General features: G+C 42.4%; 1 protein-coding gene across 2 annotated transcripts in view; it reads right to left on the bottom strand.

Moving 5' to 3' along the window:
• SH3TC1 (SH3 domain and tetratricopeptide repeats 1) overlaps window positions 1–25,781 on the bottom strand; it is a 180,241-nt gene that overhangs the window by 19,437 nt on the left and 135,023 nt on the right. For both annotated transcript variants that reach the window (XM_073574548.1, XM_073574549.1), the window contains 4 exons: window positions 23,299–24,978; window positions 21,940–22,120; window positions 17,905–18,055; window positions 402–524 (listed from right to left, as the gene is read on the bottom strand). In XM_073574548.1, coding sequence (XP_073430649.1) covers window positions 402–524; window positions 17,905–18,055; window positions 21,940–22,120; window positions 23,299–24,978 — 2,135 coding nt within the window. The remainder of the gene's footprint in view (window positions 1–401; window positions 525–17,904; window positions 18,056–21,939; window positions 22,121–23,298; window positions 24,979–25,781) is intronic.

Here is a 25,781-nt window from a genome sequence, read left to right as displayed (position 1 = left end):
ATGTCGAGAGCGGTGCATTCACTATAGGTCATGTCCCAAAAGGCAGGTCATGCATCTGACACTTGTGGCACATCCTGTGGATATCCTGCAGCTAAGTTGGAAAACCCTTTAAGCACATGAGAATATATTAAACAATGACTCAGATCTTTTACACCCCTCAGCAGTCACTATTTCTACCTCTGGGACCCCCACCTCCCAGGAAATCATAGGGTCCCATAATAGGCGTTTTGCAATTGCATCCAGTCTAGAGGAGGTGGAAACGTGTAACTCATACTTTACAAAGGATTGTTGTGAGGTTCCCTTCAACTTCAATAGACCTTAAATGGAGAAGAAGAAGCAAAATTGGTCTGAAAAAGAAATATCCCATCACAGACCAATAACATACAGTATATTATACTCACCCTGTAGAAGGTCGTTGCCTTACTTCTGTCCCTGTCACCATTGAAGAATATATCCCCGCCGGCTTCATACAGCTGCATGCCGAGATGTGGATCCCCCGTGCAAAGAGCAACGTTCTGCGCCACCTGGAAAGGAGAATATTAGAATCATAGAATGTTAGAGTTGAAAGAGACCTCCAGGGTCATCGTGTCCAACCCCCTACTCAATGCAGGATTCACTTGTATACCCAAGTCTTTTTCACACGTTCTGTTGCTTAGTTCTATTCCTCCCAATCTGAAGATGTAATTTTCGTTTTCCTTGCCGAGATGTAAAATTTAGCATGTCTCCCTTGTTAAATACCATTCTATTAGTCGCTGCCCATTGTTCAAGCTTATCTAGATCCTTCTGAATCCTTTCTCTGTCTTCTCTAGCGTTAGCTATCCCTCCTAGCTTTGCAATGTCTGCAAATTTGATCAGTTTAACTTCAGTTCCCTTACCTAGATCATTTACTCAAATGTTGAACAACACTGGGGCCAAGACAGAGCCTTGTGGTACTCCACTTGCAACACTCTTCTAATTGCATGTGCAACCATTTTTACTTCTCTTTGAGTACGATCGCTGTGCCAGTTATGAATCCACCTAATCGTAGCCTTGTCAATCCCATACTTCATTTTTTCAATAAGGATAGTATGAGATACTTTATCAAATGCTTTGTGAAGTCAAGATATACTATATCTACAGCATTTCCCTGATCCACCTAGTCAGTGATTCCATCATAGAAGGAAATTAGATTAGTCTGACATGACATTACTTACAAACCCATGCTGGCTCTGGTTAATTACTGTATTCTTATGCAAGTACTTACATACATGCTGTTTAATAATTTGTTCAAATATCTTTCCTGGTATAGAAGTAAGGCTGTCTGACCTGTAATTTCCTGGTTCCATCTTCTTTCCTTTTTTGAAGATAGGGACAACATTTGCACTTCTCTCCAATATTCTGGGACTTCTCCTGTTCTCCAGGATTTTTCAAAGATTCTGTCTAGTGGTTCTGCAATTTCCTTTGCTTACTCTTTCAGTATCCTAGGATGTAATTAATCTGCACCAGGAGATTTAAATTCATTTAAATTAGCTAAGTGCTCCCTCACCATCTCTCTGTTTATGGATAGAGTGGATTCTTTTATTCCCTCGTTAGCACTATGAAGGCATAGGGAAGAATCGTGCACTTCCCTGAGACACTCGGAACAACGCGATGTGCTCCTCCCTGCAGGCCCCCATATTCAAGATGGCTGCGGGTGCCTTCGGGGTCCTGTAGGGAGGTGGCTTCTCAGTGCCTGCTGAGAGCAGGCGCTGAGAAGCCAGCTTCACTGCCTGTCAGATCGCTGATCTGACACAGTGCAGTGCAAAGTGTCAGATCAGCGATCTGACACTATATAGTAATGTCCCCCCGGGACAATGTAATAAAATAAAAAAAAAAAAAACACGTGTAAGAATAATTTTTTAAAAACTCCTAAATAAATTAAAAAAATCCCTAATTATTTTTTGTAAATAAAAAAAACAAAAACAGTAAATGAAAACATATTTAGTATCTACGCGTCCATAATGATCCACCCTATAAAACAGTCCCACTAGTTAACCATTTTAGTGAACCCCTTAAAATAAAAAACAAGGCAAAAAACAATGCTTTATCATCATACCGCCGAACAAAAAGTGCAATAACGCGATCAAAAAGACGGATATAAAGATGGTACCGCTGAAAACGTCATCTTGTCCCGCAAAAAACGAGCCACCACTCAGCAAAAAAATTAAGAAGTTATAGCTCTCAGAATAAAGTGATGCAAAAATAACTATTTTTTATATAAAATTGCTTTTATTGTATAAAAGCGCCAAAACATAAAAAGTTATATAAATGAGGTATCGCTGTAATCGTACTGACCCGAAGAATAAAACCACTTTATCAATTTTACCACACGTGGAACGATGTAAACGCCCCCCCCCCAAAAAAAAAGAAATTCTTGAATTGCTGGTTTTTGTTCACTCTGCGTCCCAAAATCGGATTAAAAAGTGATCAATAAAAAGATGTCATGTGCCCGAAAATGGTACCAATAAAAACGTCAACTCATCCTGCAAAAATTAAGACCTCACATGACTCTGTGGGTCAAAATATGGAAAAATTATAGCTCTGGTGATATGGTGATGCGAAAACTATTTTTTGCAATAAAAAGTGTCTTTTAGCGTGACAGCTGCCAAACATAAAAACCCGCTATAAATAGTAAATCAAACCCCCCTTTATCACCCCCTTAGTTAGGGAAAAATAATAAAATAAAAAAAAAGTATTTATTTCCATTTTCCGATTAGGGTTAGGGATAGGGTTGGGATTAGTGTTAGGGGTGTGTTGGGGTTAGGGTTGGAGTTAGAATTGGGGTGGTTTCCACTATTTAGGCACATCAGGTGCTCTCCAAACGCGACATGGCATCTGATCTCAATTCCATCCAATTCTGCGTTGAAAAAGTCAAACGGTGCTCCTTTCATTCCAAGCTGCCTTGCACCCAAACAGTGGTTTACCCACACATATGGGGTATCAGCCTACTCAGGACAAATTGCACAACAACTTTTGGGGTCCAATTTAACTTGCTACCCTTGAGAAAATAAAAAAAATGGCACTCCTTCCCTTCCGAGCTCTGCCATGTGCCCAAACAGTGGTTTACCCCCACATTTGGGGTATCAGCATACTCAGGACAAATTGCACAATAACTTTTGGGGTTCTGTTTCCCTTGGGAAAATAAAAATTGGGTGTGAAAAGATCATTTTTGTGGAAAAAATATGAATTTTTAATTTTACGCTTTACGCTATAAACTTCTGTGAAGCCCTTGGGGGTTCAAAGTTCTCACCACACATCTAGATAAGTTTCTTGGGGGGGTCTAGTTTTCAAAATGGTGTCATTTATGGCGGGTTTCCACTGTTTAGGCACATCAGGGGCTCTCCAAACGCTACATGGCATCCAGCCAATTCTGCATTGAAAAAGTCAAACGGCGCTCCTTCCCTTCTGAGCTCTGCCATGTGCCCAAACAGTGGTTTGCTCCCACATATGGGGTATCAGCGTACTCAGGACAAATTTCACAATAACTTTTGGGGTCCTGTTTCCCTTGGGAAAATAAAAATTGGTGGTGAAAAGATCATTTTTGAGGAAAAATTATGATTTTTTAATTGTACGGCTGTACGTTATAAACTTCTGTGAAGCCCTTGGGGGTTCAAAGTTCTCACCACATATCTAGATAAGTTCCTTGGGGTCATTTGTAGGGGGTTTCCACTGTTTTGGCACATCAGGGGCTTGCCAAATGTGACATGGCATCCAATCTCAATTCCAGTCAATTTTGCGTTGAAAAAGTCAAACGGCGCTCCTTTCCTATTGAGCTCTGCCATGCGCCGAAACAGTGGTTCCCATATCAGGTATCAGCGTACTCAGGACAAATTGCACAATAACGTTTCCAGTCCGATTTCTCCTGTTACCCTTGGTAAAATAAAAAAAATTGGACCTGAAGAAATTTTTTTTTTAAAAAAAAGTTAAATGTTCATTTTTTTTTTAAACATTCCAAAAATTCCTGTGAAGCACCTGAAGGGTTAATAAACTTCTTGAATGTGGTTTTGAGCACCTTGAGGGGTGCAGTTTTTAAAATGGTGTCACTTTTGGTTATTTTCTATCATATAGATCCCTCAAAGTGGCTTCAAATGTGCTGTGGTCCCTAAAAAAAAATGGTGTTGTAAAATTGAGAAAACGCTGATCAACAAAAAAAAAATTTTGGTTCCAAAATTGTGCTGATGTAAAGTAAACCTGTGGGAAATGTTACTTATTAAGTATTTTATGTGCCATATCTCTTTGATTTAAGGGCATGAAAATTCAAAGCTGGGGGTAAAGGGGTTAACTTTTCTTTTTATATATTCTTCATTTGTGTATTGGTATGTGCCATGTATATGATCCAGGGTCTTAGAAGTATCCAGAAGAAGTATGTTAGGTTACTTTCTATAAAAATCAGCAAGAAAGGGGTCCAGGTTAGGGCAAAGAGAAGACATAACAGCCGAAGGTCCTCTGATTGGGGCCCTATCATATGAGTCAGATCAGACAGCAGCTCCGATTCTGGCAAACGTGAACAGTCCTTGTATTACAAGGATGGTCATTCATCTGAAAGACCGCCATGTAATACTACTTTTTCCCTGCATATCTCCTGCAGCAAAATCAGCTGTTTGGTGGGAACAAGCCGGGATCAGCTGAATCTACTGGGTATCACATTTCCAATAAAAAACAATTAAACTACCAAATACTACTTAATGGTTATCAGAGCCAGGGGTGCGTAAAAGGGCTGTCTCGGGCTAGAATATTAACCCCTTCCTGACATCAGAAGTACTATCCCGTCCATGGGACCCGGGCCCCTATGCCCATGGACGGGACAGTACGTCTCAGCGATAAGCGGCGCCCACGTAGTGAGCGCCGCTGATCGCGGCCGGGTGACAGCTAATTATCACAGCTGACACCCGGCACAATGTGTCAGGGGCGGTCACGGACCGCCCCGACACGTTAACCCCTTGCACACCGCGATCAAACATGATCGCGGTGTACCGGGGTTAAAAGGAAGCATCGGCAGGGAGGGGGCGCCCTCTGTGCTTCACTGAGCCCCCCACAGCAGCGCAATGTGCAGTGCTGCTGCGGGGGGCTCCTTCCCTGCAGGCCCCCGAATCCAAGATGGCGATGGGGGCCTTCGGGGGCCTGCAGGGAGCTGACTTCCTCAGTGCCTGCAAAGCGCAGGCAAGAGGAAGTCTGCTTCTATGCCTGTGACAGATCGCTGATCTGTCACAGTGATCTGTGATGTGACAGATCAGCGATCTGTCACAGGACAGTGATGTCCCCCCTGGGACAACCTAATAAAGTTAAAAAAAAAAGTGTTAAAATAATTTAAACAAAATCGCCAAATAAATTAGAAAAAAAAAAAAATCCATTTTTTGGAAATAAAAAAAAACAAAACAATAAAAGTACACATATTTGGTATCGCCGCGTCCGTAGCGACCCGCCCTATAAAACTGTCCCATTAGTTAACTCCTTTAGCGAACCCCTTAAAAAATAAAAAACGAAGCAAAAACTAATGATTTATTATCATACTGCCAAACAAAAAGTGCAATAACGCGCGATCAAAAAGACGCATATAAATATCCATGGTACCGCTGAAAATGTCATCTTGTCCCGCAAAAAACGAGCCACAACACAGCATCATCAGTGAAAAAATAAAAAAGTTATAGCTCGCAGAATAAAGCGATGCAAAAATAATTATTTTTTTATATAAAATTGTTTTCATTGCATAAAACCGACAAAACATAAAACAATGACATAAATGAGGTATCACTGTAACTGTACTGACCCGAAGAATAAAACCGCTTTATCAATTTTACCGCACGCGGAACAGTGTAAACGCACCCCCCAAAAGAAATTCATGAAACGCTGGTTTTTGTTCATTCTGCGTCCCAAAAATCGGAATAAAAAGCGATCAAAAAATCTCACGTGCCCGAAAATGGTACCAATAAAAACGTCAACTCGTCCCGCAAAAAATAAGACTCGGTGGGTCAAAATACGGAAAAATTATAGCTCTCAAAATGTGGTGATACAAAAACTATTTTTACAATAAAAAGCGTCTTTTAGCGTGCGACAGCTGCCAAATATAAAAACCGCCATAAATAGTAAATCAAACCCCCCGTTATCACCCCCTTAGTTAGGGAAAAATAATAAAATTAAAAGAAAATGTATTTATTTCCATTTTCCCATTAAGGTTAGGGCTAGGGTTAGGGCTGAGATTAGGGTTAGGGGTGTGTTGGGGTTAGGGTTGGAGTTAGAATTGGGGATTTCCACTGTTTGCGCACATCAGGTGCTCTCCAAATGCAACATGGCGTCTAATCTCAATTCCAGCCAATTCTGAGTTGAAAAAGTCAAATGGTGCTCCTTCCCTTCCAAGCTCTGCCATGCGCCCAAACAGTGTTTTACCCCCACATATAGGGTATCAGCCTACTCAGGACAAATTGCCAAACAACTTTTGGGGTCCAATTTCTCCTGTTACCATTAGGAAAATAAAAAATTGGGGGCAAAAATATCATTTTTGTGGAAAAAAAATGTTTTTTTTATTTTCACGCCTGGGCGTTATAAACTTCTGTGAAGCACTTGGGGGTTCAAAGTGCTCATCACACATCTAGATAAGTTCCTTGGGGGGTCTAGTTTCCAAAATGGTGTCATTTGTGGGGGGTTTCCAGTGTTTTGGTACATCAAGGGCTTTCCAAACGCGACATGGTGTCAGATCTCAATTCCAGCCAAAAACGTCAAATGGCGCTGCTTCCCTTCCGAGCTCTGCCATGCGCCCAAATAGTGGTTTACCCCCACATGTGGGGTATCAGCGTACTCAGGACAAATTGCACAATAACTTTTAGGGTCCTGTTACCCTTGGAAAAATAAGAATTGAGGGTGAAAAGATCATTTTTGTGGAAAAAATATGATTTTTTAATTGTACGGCTGTATGTTATAAACTTCTGTGAAGCCCTTGGGGGTTCAAAGTTCTCACCACACATCTAGATAAGTTACTTGGGGGATCTAGTTTCCAAAATGGGGTCACTTGTGGGGGGTTTCCACTGTTTAGGTACATCAGGGGCTCTCCAAACCTGACATGGCGTCCGATCTGAATTCCAGCCAATTTTGCATTGAAAAAGTCAAACGGCGCTCCTTCCCTTCTGAGCTCTGCCATGCGCCGAAACAGTGGGTCCCCCCCACATATCAGGTATCAGCGTATTCAGAACAAATTGCACAATAACTTTTGCAGTCCAATTTGTCCTGTTACCCTTGGTAAAATAAAAAAAATTGAACCTGAAGTATTTTTTTTGTGAAAAAAGTTAGATGTTCATTTTTTTTTTAAATATTCAAAAAATTCCTGTGACGCACCTGAAGGGTTAATAAACTTCTTGAATGTGGTTTTGAGCACCTTAAGGGGTGCAGTTTTTAGAATGGTGTCACTTTTGGGTATTTTCTATCATATAGACCCCGCAAAGTGGCTTCAAATGTGATGTGGTCCGTAAAAGTAAAATGGTGTGGCAAAAATGAGTAATCGGTGGTTAATTTTTAACCCTTATAACTTCCTAACAAAAAAAAATTTTGGTTCCAAAATTGTGCTGATGTAAAGTAAACATGTGGGAAATGTTACTTATTAAGTTTTTTGTGTGCCGTATCTCTGTGATTTAAGGGCATAAAAATTAAAAGTTGGAAAAATGCGAAATTTTCAAAATTTTCGCCAAATTTCCGTTTTTTTCACAAATAAACACAAGTTATATGAATGAAATTTTACCACTAACATGAAGTATAATATGTCATGAGAAAACAATGTCAGAATCACCGGGATCCATGGAAGCGTTTCAGAGTTATTACCTCATAAAGGGACAGTGGTCAGAATTGTAAAAATTGGCCCGGTCATGAACGTGCAAACCACCCTTGGGGGTGAAGGGGTTAATGATATATCATAATATTAGTGCCAGTTCTTGAGTTCTGAAGCTCAGCTCCCGTTCACTTCAGTAGGTAGGAGCTGAGCCACTACACAGTGTATGGAGCTGTGGTGTTTTGGCACCTTACTCGGTTTATAGCCAGTGCCTGCGGGATCTGCAAACAGCTGATCAGTAGGGTTGCTGGGTGCCAGGTACCACCGTTCTAAAACGGATGACCTATCCTCAGGATACGTCATCAATAATGTATAGCTGGATGACTTCTTTAATCATTGAATGCCAAGAATGTGGGCATTAGCCACCTACTGGAACAAGTAAGGCCTCTTTCACACTTCAGTTTTTTGTGTCAGTTAAAATCCGCCAAAAACCGCTGAGAGAGAGAGAATTTTTTTCCTCCACCAGAAAGGATTTCAGGGTTAATTTTCTCCCTGAGTTCCTTTCTCTGGGCATGCGCAATGGAGAATGCGGATCCAACAACAAAAAAAGTTAAAAATAAAATTCAAAGATGGTTTAAAATAAAAAACCAGGATGAAAAAGATGGTAAAAAATAATAAATAATAATAACAATAATAATAAGTAAAAATGCCTTTATTGGAATATTGGCACAACAATTAAATGCATTAAAAATGTATATATATATAAAATAAAATAAAATAAGATAATAGCATATACAACCACAAAAGCAATATATTTATGGACAATGAAAAAGCCAGTCCATAACAAAAGGCTTAATTAATGATCCAGGTACAAAAAAGTGCATGAATAAAGTGACATAAAATATCTAATGATCTATCCCCCTGACGAAGGAGATTCTATTTCCGAAACGCGCGTCGGGGCGCGTTCTTATACTGCCCATATAGCACCAATTGGCTTACAGGTATTAATTATTTTGTGTCTTGCACACGCCTCACGGCGATTTGTATGCATAATTCTTTTGCACAACAGCACTTTTTTGCACTTTGGGCACATTCATTAGATATTTTATGTCACTTTATTCATGCACTTTTTTGTACCTGGATCATTAATTAAGCCTTTTGTTATGGACTGGCTTTTTCATTGTCCATAAATATATTGCTTTTGTGGTTGTATATGCTATTATCTTATTTTATTTTATTTTATATATATATACATTTTTAATGCATTTAATTGTTGTGCCAATATTCCAATAAAGGCATTTTTACTTATTATTATTGTTATTATTATTTATTATTTTTTACCATCTTTTTCATCCTGGTTTTTTATTTTAAACCATCTTTGAATTTTATTTTTATTTATACCCGGATGGTCTGCCATCCTTTGTTTGAGGGATTGATTCTATCACACTTTTGATATTGATAATTGCATTATTACATACTCTTTTTAAATTATTGTATCTTATATAGACATTGTGTGATTGGTTCTTTTCCCTTGTTTATTAACAAAAAAAAGTTGCAGGGTCCGTCCAGGCATGCCGGCGGACGAAAAAATGTTGGTGGATCCTCACAAAAACGGATCCAGCGGATGGCCATCCGTCAAGATCCGCTAGTAATGCAACTCAATGGGGAAAAAAACGGATCCGCAAAAAAAAATGGCAGATCCGTTTTTTTCAAAACCTGACGGATTTTGACTGATGGTCAAAAACGGAAGTGTGAAAGAGGCCTAACACTGCCATATTTCCAAGGATACTTTCACAATCCTAGACACACCACACATGACAATGATATCTCCAAAATTCAGATTGATATTAAATTTATGTGATTTCCCAAGGCCGAAAATCCACTTGGAACCCCAGAAGCAATTCTGCCCTCCGATTAGAGATGCATGTAATAATATTGCGCTTCCATTGTGCCATGTGATGTCCCTGGTATGGACTGGAGACGTCCAGGCTCCCTAGGGGCAATGATCTTCTTCTGCGTATATTAGCATCTCTTTCTGGCGAGGAAATACTAAGAAAGCATTTGGTCTCCCTGTAGACTGCCTGACACGGTGCTAATTTATGGTCTACTCACAGAGGAGATTCTGCCCAGCAGGGGCGGGCTGGGCCGGGATGCTGCCCGGCAGGGGCGGGCTGGGCCGGGAGGCATATGCCCCCCGGCCGCTCCCCCAGGCGCACACGTCGGGCCATTGCTGTCTGCGCAGCTCCGACTCTCTCCCTCCGCCCTCCCTGGACTTCTGGTCATGTGACATGGCTGTAGTTAGAATGTAGGGGCTCCTTGCAGTCCTGACTACATCCCATACATTCTAGCTGTCTCAGTAGTGAATGTGCTAGACTGTAGGGGCTTCTTTCAGGGCCTCTCAGCATCCCATACAGTCTAGCTGATTCACTGCTGAAAGTGATACAATGCATGGGGGCTCCTTCCAGGTACAGCGTCTACCATGACAAGAGGAGCTGCAGCTGTGCCTGCTGGGGATCACTGGTGAGGTAAGTATGAAAAACGTTATTTTTTTCTTTATCAGATGAATTAAATGGTGGAGGGGGGCTGCCAATGATGGAGAGGTGCTGCAAATGATGGAGGGGGTGCTGAAAATGATGAAAGGGGGGATGCAAATGATGGAGGGGGTGCTGCAATTTGCAAATTATGGAATGGGACCTGCAAATGTTGGAAGGGGCTGCAAATGGGAGGGGATAGGGGACTGCACATGAAATGCGGGGAGAATGGGGGACTGCAAATGATGAAATGAGGGACGGGGACAGCAATTGAATTGAAGGTGTGGGATGGGGAGAACAAATGAGGACCTGGGGGGGAGCAAATAATGAATTTTCAGGGTGATGGGAGTAAATGATGTATTGAATGTGGGGTAGAGCAGTTGATAATGAATAGAGGGTGGGAGAGAAAGACATGACAATGAATTGGGGCAGAAGGGGCATGTAAATATAATGAATTGGGGGAGCGGTAGGCACATATTGGGGGACGTTGAGGAAGCAGTGACTGGTAATGAATTGGAGGAAGAGTACAGGGGCTAATTAATGTATATATTTATTAGGTGTGGAAATTACTATTTATTGTTGGTGGGGGCGCAGTGGTGAATTATAATTTATATTTGGAATGGTGGATTATTATATATTAATGGTGGGTGCACGTCTGTATTTAGATGTGTAGTGTAGAAGAAAGGGGAAAAATGGGGAATGTGCTCTGGAAGCCGTGCTCAAGGTAACTTTGTGTTATTTTATGCAGAGACGAGTCCTGGCTGAAAGAAATGATGGTGGTCTGCCCTGCATAAAAAAGAAAAGCAAAGATGAGGGACATCAGCTGGAGACGTCACTGGTGAGTCAGTGTGCTACCTGTACACTGACACTATAACCTGTTCACTGTGCACTATATACAGAGCTTCTGTGTATAATGTCACAGGTAATCACTGTATTACCTGGACACTGACACTATATACAGAGCTTCTGTGTATAATGTCACTGGTGATCACTGTATTACCTGTACACTGACACTATATACAGACCTCCTGTGTATAATGTCCCTGGTAATCATTGTATTACCTGTACACTGACACTATACACTATAACCTGTTCACTGTGCACTATATACAGAGCTTCTGTGTATAATGTCACAGGTAACCACTGTATTACCTGTACACTGACACTATATACAGAGCTCCTGTCTATAATGTCCCTGGTGATCATTGTATTACCTGTACACTGACACTATATACAGAGCTCCTGTGTATAATGTCACTGGGGATCACTGTATTACCTGTACACTGACACTATATACAGAGCTTCTGTGTATAATGTCACAGGTAACCACTGTATTACCTGTACACTGACACTATATATAGAGCTCCTGTCTATAATGTCCCTGGTGATCATTGTATTACCTGTACACTGACACTATATACAGAGCTCCTGTGTATAATGTCACTGGTGATCACTGTATTACCTGTACACTATACACTATATACAGAGCTCCTGTGTATAATGTCACAGGTAATCACTGTATTACCTGTACACTGACACTATATACAGAGCTCCTGTGTATAATGTCACTGATGAGCTCTGTATTACCTGTACACTATATACAAAGCTCCTGTGTATAATGGCATTAGTGTTGTGTATTTTTTTTAATAATGATCTGTATTGTAGTATTCGGTCACTATATGGTGGTAGTATGTGATCTGGTTATGGTGTGGAGGTATTTCTCCCTGTATGTGGTATTATTTGGCACTATGTGATGGTAATATGTGGTCTGGTCATGGTATGGAGGTATTTGTTCCTTATATATGGTATTATTCGCTCGCTATGTGGTGGTAATATATGGTCTGGTCATGGTGTGACAGTTTTTGTCCCTTGTATAGTATTCGGTCACTATATGGTGGTAGTATGTGATCTGGTTATGGTGTGGAGGTATTTCTCCCTGTATGTGGTATTATTTGGCACTATGTGATGGTAATATGTGGTCTGGTCATGGTATGGAGGTATTTGTTCCTTATATATGGTATTATTCGCTCGCTATGTGGTGGTAATATATGGTCTGGTCATGGTGTGACAGTTTTTGTCCCTTGTATGTGGTATTAATGGTCATTCTAAAAAATATATGCGACTCATTCCCTTAAAGAAAAATAAATAAAAATAAACCTAAAAAGAGTATTGGATATTTTAGGAAATGTTTAAAAAGTAAGAGTAGAATATGGCCCGGCCAAAAGAGTCTACCTTGTTGTGGTGGTGGCTTAAAAATTCTTTTGGCCAAAACAAAAGCTGCTGGTTATGTATGTGATCTGGTGTTTGCTGGGAACTGTTAATAGATTGGTGAGGACGTGGTGTAGAAGATGAGTTTTTCCAAGAGAGGGCGGTGGGACTGTGGCAGGCTCGAGGTGTGGAGGCAGAACTGGGGTGGAGCCTGGGTGGAGTCTCAAGGGGTCCCGTAAATTTTGCCAGTATGGGGCCCCGAAATTCCTAGTGGCAGCCCTGACTATAATCATGTATGTGTTCTGCAGGACTGGTATCTACCAATATATGGTTCCTGTAAGGTGGGACTAGTGCTCTTTTTAGTAGCCTTTGTTTTTTTTAATTTATTTAGTAACAGCTTAATGTGTTTCGGTCATTATGTAGTAGAAGGTGTATGGTGGTGTCATTGGTCTTTGAATAGAGTGTTTTGTTATTTAGAGGTAGGCATTGTGCAGACGTATTATTTTGGCCTTTTATAGTAGTAATATTGATCATATTGGTCTTTGCATTGTGTGTTTTTGGGTAGCAACAGTGGTATACTGTAATTATATATACATGCTATTTTAAATGGCTAAAGGTTGGTCTTATGGGGAGACATGCTTTTTGGGGCTTGGGCCCTTGAGCTTTAAGGGCCCTGGCAATGCCCCTGCCATATTGTGTGTTTAAATGTCTGTGTTCCTGGAGTTGTATGTTTGTAAGTAAGCTCAGTTATGGTACCATATCTAAGCCTACGGTGGCTTACAATTCTCTCACTCCCCGAGACACACAAACAGACCTGGTGGTGGAGTCGGCATACTCCTGTCCCCACAATGCACTTTCCAGGTCATCCCCCCAGTTCCATCACTCTTATTCCCTTCTTTTGAGGTCCACACCATCAGGCTCTTCAGTCCCCTCTCCCTCAGAGTAGCGGTCATATACCGGCCCCCAAGCTCACCCACCCACTTCCTTGACCACTTTTCAGCCTGGCTGCCGCACTTCATGTCCTCCGAACTACCAACCCTCATCCTGGGAGACTTCAACATCCCCATTAACAGCCCTACTTCCACATCTGCATCCCAGCTTCTATCACTAACCACCTCTCTAGGCCTCTCACAGCTTTCAATCTCTGAGACACATAAGGACGGTAACACCCTTGATCTGGTCTTCTGCCGGCTCTGTTCAATCTCCCACCTAAATAACTCACCGCTTCCACTCTCTGACCACAACATTCTCTCCTTCACGCTCACAAATCCTCACCCACCCCAGCACACTCCTACCTATCACACATTCAGAAATCTACAAGCCATTAACCCTCACACACTTTCAGATTCCCTACACTCATCACTGTCCCCAATCTCCTCTCTTTCCTGTCCTAATCTGGCTGTTCATCACTACAATGACACTCTTAAGGTACTGTCACACTTAGCGATGTACCAGCGATCCCGACCAGCGATATGACGCGGTCAGGATCGCTGGTGCATCGCTAAGTGGTCGCTAGTGAGCTGCCACATAGGCAGATCTCACCAGCGACATTGCTGGGGACGGGGGTCGCTACTTACCTGTCACACCAGGCGATCCTGCGTCCTCCCGCCTGGCTCCACGCATCGCTCGTCTTCACAGCAGGAAGCGCCGCAGGAAGCTGACGACGAGAAACGGTCCTGAATGTTCTCGCGCGATCAGCGATAACCAGCGGGGGAGCCGGTCGTAGGTAAGTATCAGACACAGAGATATCGCTAGCAATATCGCTATAACGTCACTAGTTATAGCGATATTGCTAGCGATATCTGTTAGTGTGACATGCCCTTTAGAAGCACCCTTGACCAAGTAGCTCCCCTCACCCTCAGAACCTCCAAACACAGAGTAAAACAGCCCTGGCTCACATCGCAAACTCAACTTCTCCAGCGATGCTCCAGGAGTGCTGAACGCCTATGGAGAAAAACCCGCACACCAGAAGACTTCATCCACTTCAAATTTATGTTAAGAACCTATAACGCTGCCCTTCACCTCGCCAAACAGACCTACTTCACCACCCTGATCTCCTCACTAGCCAACAACCCCAAGAAACTTTTTGACACTTTTCACTCCCTCCTCAGGCCAAAAGCACAAGCCCCTATCACAGACATTTGTGCTGATGACCTGGCCTCCCACTTTACAGAAAAAATAGATAATATCCATCATGAAATCTGCTCCCAACCACCAAGTGCTGTGACTCCCATCCCTTCCTGCATCTCCCCTGGCTCACTTTCCACATTTGATCCCATCACAGAAGAAGAAGTCTCCAGACTCCTCTCTTCTTCTCGTCCGACCCCATGCCCTCACATCTCCTCCAGTCTCTCTCTCCAGTCGTCACAACCCACCTAACTACAATCTTTAATCTCTCCCTCTCCTCGGGCATTTCCCCATCCTCCTTCAAACACACAATTGTTACTCCATTACTAAAGAAACCTGCTCTCGACCCATCCTGCACAAACAACTACAGACCAGTCTCCAATCTCCCCTTCATCTCTAAACTTTTGGAACGCCTAGTTTACTCCCGCCTTACCCGTTACCTCTCCACTCACTCCCTTCTAGACCCTTCACAGTCTGGCTTCCGCCCCTTACATTCGACTGAAACTGCACTCATCAAGGTGACCAATGACCTTCTGACAGCAAAACGTAACGGTGACCACTCTCTGCTCATTCTTCTTGACCTATCTGCAGCTTTCGATACTGTTGACCACCATCTCCTACTCTCTAGGCTCTTGTCACTAGGCATTAAGGACACTGCTCTCTCCTGGTTCTCTTCCTATCTCTCTGACCGCTCCTTCAGTGTTTTGTTCTCTGGCTTCACGTCATCTCCTCTTCCTCTTGCTGTTGGGGTACCTCAGAGCTCAGTCCTTGGCCCCCTTCTTTTCTCTCTCTACACGGCCCCAATTGGACAGACCATCAGCAGATTTGGCTTTCAGTACCATCTTTATGCTGATGACACACAACTATACACATCTTCCCCCGACCTCACCCCCGCTGTACTACAGAACGCCAGTGACTGTCTGTCCGCAGTCTCCAATATCATGTCCACTCTCTATCTGAAACTCAACCTCTCTAAAACTGAACTTCTTCTGCTCCCGCCGTCTACTAACCTCCCTAAATCTGACATTTTCCTCTCCGTGGATGGTACCACAATAACACCCCGGCAGCAGGCACGCTGTCTGGGTGTTTTGTTTGACACCAATCTCTCCTTCACATCCCATATACAATCTCTTGCCCGCTCTTGCCGCTTACACCTAAAGAACATCTCTAGAATCCGCCCTTTTCTCACTATGGAAACAACAAAAACCCTCACTGTTGCATTGATCCACTCCCGCCTGGATTACTGCAATGCTCTATTAATTGGCCTCCCCGTCACTCGACTATCCCCCCTCCAGTTCATACTTAATGCAGCGGCCAGGATCGTCCATCTGGCTAATCGGTACTCGGACGCGTCCGCTCTTCGCCAGTCCTTACATTGGCTGCCTATTCATTATAGGATCCAATTCAAAGTACTTGTTCTCACCCACAAAACTCTCCACAGTGCGGCACCCCTTTACATTTCTTCCCTCATTTCTGTCTATCGGCCTAGCCGATCGCTGCGCTCTGCAAACGTCTTTCGACTAACCTCTGCACTAATCTGTACCTCCCACTCCCGACTCCAAGACTTCTCCCGTGCTGCTCCTATCCTCTGGAATGCTCTACCCCAAGAAATCAGGACTATCCACAATTTGCATAGTTTTAGGCGCTCCCTCAAAACACACTTGTTCAGAGCGGCCTATCACGTTCACTGATCAAAGTAATTCTCTGTGTAAGTGTGCTTGTGTAGCCCATTCACTATCTCCATCCATCCTTCACTCCCTCAAGATGGCTGGACCGTCATTGTAAATACACACTTGTAAATACACACCTGTACTTTGTATCTCCCTCACCTCATTGTAGATTGTACGCTCTCACTAGCAGGGTCGTCTCATTTCGTCTTATTTTGCTTCAATTATTGTATTGTTAACATTGTTACTAATGACTTGTGTTTTGAAACTGTTAAACTGTAAAGCGCTGCTGAATATGTTGGCGCTATATAAATAAAGATTATTATTATTATTATTATTATTGAGCAGTAACCTTGGTTCTGATACTGTATTGATGTAGTAATCTAGATTCTGGTACACTATGTATGCCATAAGCTTGGTTCTGTTTCTGTATCTTGTAGTAGACATAGTAAGCTATGTTCTGCTTCCTTATCTTTGTAGTAAGCTCGGTTCTGCTCCCATATCTCTGTAGTAAGCTCGATTCTGCTCCCTTATCTCTGTTGTAAACTCGGTTCTGCTCCTTTATTTCTGTAGTAAGCTTGGTTCTGCTTCCATAGCTCTGTAGTAAGATCTGTTCTGTTCCCATATCTCTGTAGTAAGCTCGGTTCTGCTTCCATATCTTTGTAGTTAGCTTGCTTCTGTTACAGTATCTGTGTAGGCAGCAAGCTTGGTTCTGCTCCCATATCTCTGTAGTAAGCTCTGTTCTGCTCCCATATCTCTGTAGTAAGCTCCAGTCAGTTTCCTTGTCTACGTAGCAATCTTGGTTCCGGGCTCATGTCTATGTAGTCAGCTTGCTTCTGTTACAGTATCTATGTAGGCAGCAAACTTGGTTCTGCTCCCATATATATGCAGCTAGCTCCGTTCTGTTCCCATATCTATGTACCAGCCTGTTATTAAAGCCTGTAAATCAACCATAAAAAAGTGTGCGCTTGGATAAACTCAAGTGTGGGTGGTACCAAAAAGGGGATGAGTAAGAATAAAGCTATTTAGGACGCTGTTTATTTGGCAGATAGCAGCGGTTTTCAGAGTATTAGCGGTAGTAGTTAAATGACCTCAAACGGTCCCTAGAAGACTAAACTGTTAGCGCCTCAGAAATAGTCAATACAAGACAATACAGATAAACAGCGTCCTAAATAGCTTTATTCTTACTCATCCCCTTTTTGGTACCACCCACATTTGTGTTTATCCAAGCGCACACTTTTTTATGGTTGATTTACAAGCATTCTTCTGACACTGCTGTGACGGGTGTCTTAGTGTTGCTGCTGGAATCAATCTCTCACATAAGCGCCACTGAATCTCCATTTATATTTGTTATTAAAGCCTGTTATCTCTGCTGCTTTAATGCAGCGGCCAGAGATAAGCAGGGGAAAAGCACCACAATTGGAGGGCCACTGGCTTGTGATTGCCCCCAGGCTGAAAAGTGTCAGCCAGCCCCTGCTGCCCGGTGTCCGGTGATATCAGATTTTTATTTTTGGAATCCATAACATGATCCATAACATAGAGGAGAAATATTCTCTGAATGTTAATCAACGTTAAACCCACCGGTGTCATATAAAAGTACCTGAATATATAGATCCACCAGCTCGTTCTGTTCCAGAATGTAATAAATCTTGCCAGCCATTAACCAAGCTCGGGCTTCTCTCTCTTTAGATTGAAGATCAATAAAAATGCCCAGACTTCTTTTGGTATATTCCAGTGCCGATCTACAAGCTCTAGACCAATGACAGGAGGACATGTTATTATTATTATTAATATTATTTATTATTATAGCACCATATATTCCATGGCACTTTACATGTGAGGAGGGGTATATATAATAAAAACGAGGAAAGTAATCTTACACAAAACAAGTCATCGACTGGTACAGGATGAGAGGGGACCCTAACCAAGAGGGCTCGCAATCTACAAAGGATGGGTGAGGATACAGTAGGCGAGGGTAGAGCTGGTCGTGCAGCGGTTTGGTGGATTGGTGGTTACTGCAGGTTGTAGGCTTGTCGAAAGAGGTAGGTTTTCAGGTTCTTTATGAAGGTTTCCATGGTAGGCGAGAGTCTGATATGTTGTGGTAGAGAGTTCCAGAGTAGAGGGGATGCGCGGGAGAAATCTTGTATGCGATTGTGGGAAGAGGAGATAAGAGGGGAGTAGAGAAGGAGATCTTGTGCGGATCGGAAGTTTCGTGCAGGTAAATACCGGGAGACGAGGTCACAGATGTATGGAGGACTCAGGTTGTGGATGGCTTTGTATGTCATGGTTAGGGTTTGGAACTGGAATCTTTGGGTAATGGGGAGCCAGTGCAGGGATTGACAGAGGGAGGTGCAGATCACCAAAGATCAATTACCTAAAGGTCAACATGTTGCAAGGGTGAATATTAGGGCAGCAACAATTTTAGGTAAAATGATTTAATGTCTAATGAGCTTTCTCCACATTCCTCTGGATCAACCATGGGAAACAAAATTGTAAGATTTTCCTCCTTACCTTAATTTTACCAATATACTTACCCCTTGTAAAACTTGATGGACCAATGTAAATTAAAATTGCTCAATAAATGTGTTATTAATATAAGACAGGTGTAATCTCATGATACTGTAATAAGAATTTGTCACCATTAAACCCCTTCACTAAATTTACCATACTAGTACTGCGCATGTCATGTCCCTCTCTTTGATGTGGGCCCCAGCGCTGATCCCACATCTTTCCCGGAACATGTCAGCTGTTTTGAACAGCTGACATGTGCCCCCAACAGCCTTGGGTGGAATCACCATCCACACGCAGCTGTTAACCCATTAAATGCCGTTGTCATTCTCTGACAGTGGCATTTAATGTGATTGCGACGGAAGCGAGTCACTAATCCCGCCCATCGGTGCCCGTGTCACGTGACTGTGGGACGCCGATGTGTTGGAATGAAAACTCTGCAGGAAACCCCTGTAGTTGTCATTGTTTGGATTGCTATGAGCGCCACCCAGCAGTCAATGATCTGTGTGTAGCACAGGCGATCAGACAACTGCAGCTTCTAGTCTCCCATGGAGACTATTGGAACATGCCAAAAGTAAAAAAAATATGTTTTTAAAATATTAAAAAAATAAAAAATATATAAATGTTGAAATCACCCCCCCTTTCGCCCCATTCAAAACAAAACAATGTAAAAAAAAAATCAAATATACACATATTTGGTATCGCCGCAATCAGAATCGCACGATCTATCAAGCTATAAAAAGAAATAATTTGATCGGTAAATGGCATAGCGAAAAAAAAGTCAAAACGCCAGAATTACATTTTTTTGGATGCCACAACATTGAATTAAAAAGCAATAACGAGCAGTCAAAAAATCGTTTCCACATCAAAATGGTATCAATAAACACGTCAGCTAGGCATGCCAAAAATAAACCCTCATCTAACCAGAGATCACGAAAAATGGAGACGCTACGATTTTTTTTTTTAGCAAACTTTGGATTTTTTTTTACCATATAAACAAAAAACAACCTAGACATGTTTGGTATCTACGAACTCAAAATGATCTGGAGAATCATAATGGCAGGTCGGTTTTAGCATTGGTAAACGTGGTAAATAAAAAAATCCAAAAAACAGTTGTGGAATTGCACTTTTTTTGCAATTTCACAGCACCTTGAATTTTTTTCCTGTTTTCAAGTACACAATATGGCAAAACCAATGGTGTTGTTCAAAAGTACAACTCGTCCCGCAAAAAAACAAGCCCTCACATGGCCATATTGACAGAAAAATAAAAAAGTTATGGCTCTGGGAAGAAGGGGAGCAAAAAACGTAAACGCAAAAATGAAAAAGGTCTGTGGCGTGAAGGGGTTAAACTAATGAGAAGTGGATGGTTCTGTTGATTTTTTTGTTTGATTTTAAGTTACTCAGAGAATGACATCAGAAAAAATTCTACTACCACTGCTGTATATTTTTAGGCTATTTTCACATGAGTTGACTTTGTCATGAATTTAGATTCGAATTCTGTATAAAAATAATCCATGTCAAATCCGATGACAATCTGCATACCATATGAGTGATTAGGGTTTGCACAAGTCATTTACATTCAAAAGAAAATTTCAATGTGTATTTTTCACGTCTGTCAAAATAAATGCACCAAAATAATAAGTAAACTGTAGATACACCATGCAGGTAAAAATATTAGCTTATAGTGTCAGAATCATGTACGGGTGTTTCCAGTTCCAACAACCATCTTCTGAAAAGCAGACATGGAGATCAAATCTTTGGCAATACCTGGATTTAAAATTCTCACCAGCTGACGTGCTGGGAAAGATGTGGGTTCAACGCCGGAGCCCACATCAAAGGGAAGGAGTCCAACATCGGCGTACATTTATGCCCGATGTCGGAAAGGGGTTAAACCCATTTTCAAATACACTATTAGGGTATATCGAGGGGACCTTTGCTTAGGATCCTCATCTCTTGGCTAGAATGGGAAGTTCAATCCTCTTAATGTGCATTGTGTAATGCTTCATTTTTCCTGTAAATCCTTTGTTCTCCCATAGATAAGCCAATGGCAGAGATGTCAGTTGGTGACTTTCTCATAAAGAACATAGGACTTTAGGCCGTACGAGTGCCGTGACTGAGATGGTTGTCACCACGTTTGACTCGCACTGTTAGTGGACGTCATCAGACTCACTGTGTTCGCCACTCTGCTCCTCTTTGTGTCAAGCCATCTCGCTGAGTTACCTCTTGCAGCACTCCCACACTGCTGCATCTTCCTGCTGTCTCCACTGGACTATAAGGAGGCACGGCCAGACTCTGCAAGTATTTAACCCTGCTATGTCCTGTGGAGGTTTGCTTCCCCGTCCTATCCTCTGCCAGCAGGTGATACATTAGGCAGCTTCTCCCTCCACACCTTACCTGAACTTAGGTTCCTAGCTGCACTGCATTCTCTGGTATCTTGTCTAGGTGCATTATAGTTTTAACTCTCCTGTTACTGACCTGGCTTGTGTACTCCTTTCGTCAGACCTCTCCACTCCTGATCAGAGCTTTGTATTTTGTACCTGTGCTGCATGCCCCGACACCGGACCTACTGACTATGTTTCTGTTTACTCCTCTGTGCCTTGCATTTTTGCCTCTGACACTTCGGCCTGGTGGCTATCCTAATAGCTCAAGCCTATCCTCACCATCAGAGGCTCTATTGAAGCATAAGCCCAGCTAGTGGTCTATTCCACACCCACCGTTGTCACAATGGTTGTCGGATGAACGATTGGCCAAAGCATTGATTATATGACAGGCTTCTAATGTGCATTGGGGGCTTAACTAGACATTTATTTTAATGGAGGTCCCAACAGCAGAACATTTTGTAAATAGCGTATTGTCAAGGACCCCTTCTATTAAGTATTGATAACCCCCTTTTAAAGAGCTTTAAAACTTCAAATCCTTCCTCTTTTTTCAACTATAAGGTCAAAAGGGCACTTTCACAATTGGAGAAAATGAGGAAGACGTCTCACTGAACACAAGTGTCCACAGACTTCTTACAATTTATTGTGGCATTACCAATATTGGTTCATGTTCTTCTTCAGAAACACAGATCATCACAATTACATGGATCATAAAATATACTGATCTCTACCTTTACCTCCTCTCTTACCTTTCTGTGCCTAATGATAGATACAGCTGGCTGATTGTTTCGAGCACGTGACCCTCCAAAACTTTGTCAGCTAGTTTCTTGGCTAAGGACAACTGGTATTCATTATAAATAATACACTGAGCCTCATTTACTGCAAGAGTCTTGTAAAAATGACAAAGGAGCTGGATGGCATGAAGTTGACCTGTCCAAAAAAAAGAGTAAAGAATGCTTTTATTTAATTTGCATCTAAAAAAGTCTACATAAGTGTAAAATAGTTGCATTGTTTTTTAGTATGCAAATGGAAGGGTCTTCATACGATTTAGCCATTTAAGGGATTTTCCCACTAACTAATGTGTAGCTGCTGATACCCCCTCTGATCACTAGAATTGGGACCCTCAAGCCTCTTACTCCCCACATTCACTCCTTGTAATGAGCAGAAGCTATAATGGAGCAACGCTTGATCAGTTATGGTGCCAATTCCTAAAATCTCCATGGGACCATTCAATTCAAAGTTGTCCTTGTAGGGGGAGTGGACTGACACGTGGACCTGTCTGATGGAAAAAGTGAGTGTAAAATGTGTAGTGTACAATGCTTAACGGGAATTGGTATATATGTGTGAGGAAACAGCTGGAATTAGTAAGAGACGGTGTAGTACTGAGTTTTGGTCACTAGAGGGAGACACAGGCCAGTGAGAAAAGGACGTAATAGCAGCTGAAGCTAGAAAACGCTGTCATGATGGGCGGAGCTACGGGACTAAGAAGGGGAATTCCAAGGAAAGGGAATAAAAGGAGGGAGAGTCCTAGGATTAGAGAGAGCTCAGGAGGAGACAGAGGAAAGGAGAGCTCAGGAGGAGACAGAGGAGAGAGACGGACAGTCGGGGGGTGGCCCTGACAGGACAGCTGCAGGACAGAGGACGCCTGGGGTACCGGACGGCTGGACACCGAAAAGGTAGTAAGTGTCGCAGCGCACAGACGGACTAGACCAGAGGAAGCACTGTGGCCATGGGCATAGCGGCAGCCACAGTGAAAGAACCTAAAAGGCCATCGCAAACAGGAGAAGGAGGAGGTGGCAGGTACCCAGGCCAGTATGCAGGAACTGTCGTATTGCTGTGGATGTCGAAGAAGACACCCAATAAAGAGGACATTGATTGAACGTACTTCTGCGTCTGTCTCCAGTCTGTTTCGCAGCCGAAAAGGGACCACCCCCCAGTCAGCACATGTTCCTATATCCTCACTTCAAGGAGTGCAACAAAGAAGAATAAAAGGTTCAAAAACCTGTTTCCAGTGGGTGATGGGGGTCCCAATAGTGGAGCCATGAGTAATCAGAAATATATCACTTGTCCTTAACCCTATAGTTACATGCACATTTAATATACTCTACCTTCCAAATGATCTGTTTCCATTGCAACAAGGAGTGCCCATTCATAATAACATCTTCCGTTTTCTTTATCGCCTCCAGTGATGTAGTGGCTTCCAAGCATTAATAAGACATATATAAAATTGGCACCATTTTCAAAAATTGAAAGCCCAGAATAAAGGGTCATTGATTTTTGCAAAAACACTTCTGACAGAATTCGAGCTTTTAAGTGCAAAAATAAGATCCCGAAGTTAGCCAGCATGGCTGCCTGGTTCTGCAAATTATCTAGCTCTCTTGAGATCTGTAAAGCTGTGCTGTAGTGTCTAGCTGCTTCTTCAATTTTATCTCCTCTTCTTAGAGCAATACCAAGAAGGTTATGTGCGATTCCAAACTGGTGTTGAGTACAGGAAGGTAAGGACAGCATTCTGGTCAATAAATCAAGAGCTACATCATTCTCTCTGTCAAGCAAATAGAGCCAAGCAAGTGACACCAATATATCCGCCCTGTACATTGCATCCATGGAGAAAGTGTCCATTGCCTTCATGATATAGGAACGAGCCTCTTTGTACAATTTTTGCCTTGAGCACATGTCCGATAAGCTCAGATAGATGAAACAGCACAGCTCCCGGTCTTGTTCAGAGACCACTGATTTAAGGGCTTGTCTTAAGTGATATGCAACTTGCGATGGAAATATCTGCCTTTTCCTTTTCACTCCGCAAGGTCTAGAAGTATTTTCTATGATGACACTAATCCTTTTTAAAGAGTCCACGATGCTACAAGAAGTCGGAGAAGCTACTTTAACGCAGCTTAAGGTCAAGTTTGGCAAACACTTTTTAGTGTAGATATCGGCTAACTGAAAGTAGTATCCTGATGAAGTCCTCTTACTGGAGTCCATTGAGTTCTCCAAGGTTTGTAGCCTCTCGATAAATGGCAATGCTTCATTGTGTTGCCTCAAGTCAATGAAAGTCTTGACCAGAAGCTGACACACTTTGATCTCAGTCTTCCGGTCTTGACTCAATATTGCTTTTTTCATGGCATACTTCAGAAATGAGGACTCCATATCAGTGCTGCTTATATAGTTTTGTAATCCAAGGAACAACGCTGAAGACTTGTCAATCATTTGACAACTTTTTTCCTTCGATTTTTGCTTTAAGTAAATGGCGTTGAGGTTCATGTGGACAGTGGTAAACAGAAAGATATCTGATAAATCCCCATTAATAACTCCCATTGCTTCTTCCAAGTAAACCCGAGCTTGGGAAAACTTGTTCTTCTTGGTACAGAGCCTGCCCAGAAGAAAGCAAATTCTTGCCTGTGCCCATTTCATACAAGACTTCTTAGCTGCTCCTCGTGCTATACTAAGGTACCGAACTAACTCTTCATCTTCATTGTATCCATGAAATGAAGTTTGTAGGAAAGTGCATGAGACATCATAAAGTTTTTGGAAACTTGGTTGATACTGTTCACTGTTCAAAAATAAGAGCAAAGGTTTTAATGAGTCATGATTCTCCTCTTCTGCATGAATGTAAAAGATGGGTTCCTCATATTCATCAAGTGGGGTCTGGATATGGGAAGGAATGGAGCTCGTATCTTGAAAGTCACCGGAGGGATCCAAACAAGGTGGGCAAGTGACAGAAATGCTCATGAATGTCTCCAACTTTTCTTTTAAGTTGCTGGTGTCACAGCTTGACAATCCATGTAAATTTTCTAAAATTTACAAAATCAAAATTAGTATTGTAAATATGTAAAATCTGTCACCAGTAACTACTCACCTTCTTTACAATATCTGAAAAGATTTACAGTTTTTTTCTTTAAATTTTGTTAAAGTTTTGCTTTATAAGGCTACTTTCAGAATTGCATTAGGAGGCGCAGCGCAGGGCCACCGCAAAGCTCCGCCCCCGACCGCGCCTCCTCCGGTCAGCTCCTCCTTTGGGCGCATGACGCTGCATGTGATCAGAGCACCCTATATTTAGCATTGGCCGTGCGCTGGTATGTTTTTGCCAGCGTACCCAACACCAAATATAGGGTACGCTGATTGCATGCAGCGTCGTGCGTCCATAGGAGGAGCTGACCGGAGGAGGCGTGGCCGGGAGCACAGCTTAGCGGCAGCCCTGCGCTGCGCCTGCTAACGCAAGTCTGAAAATAGCCTAATATACATTTTGAAAAGAGTAAGATAAATAATAAATCTAACCCTTCTCAGCATCTCAACCATCCCGAACTGCCAGGAAAAAAAATGAAAAGATAAATGTTTAAACAAGACAGAACTATATTTCTTTCAGGTGTCCCGATATTTTTGGCAATGGCGGACGTATCGCCGATGCCGGTGGTGCAACTGCACTAGGACCTGGAGGCAGAGGTGGGTCTGCCGCCACAAGCGACTAGTTTAGATGCATATGCGTCCTCGGATATATTGCAGTGCAGAGAACCCGTCGGCTCCCTACGCTGCAATACATGCTGCCAGCCAATCAGAGTTCAATACAGATAGCAGTGGTGTATCCACTCCTCTTATA

The sequence above is a fragment of the Dendrobates tinctorius genome, unplaced genomic scaffold (assembly GCF_039654945.1).
Source record: "Dendrobates tinctorius isolate UK_male_01 unplaced genomic scaffold, ASM3965494v1 ptg000039l, whole genome shotgun sequence".
NCBI classification, from domain to species: Eukaryota; Metazoa; Chordata; class Amphibia; order Anura; family Dendrobatidae; genus Dendrobates; species Dendrobates tinctorius.
The sequence above is the reverse complement of the archived record's forward strand: the minus strand, read 5'-3'. Positions and strand labels throughout refer to the sequence as shown.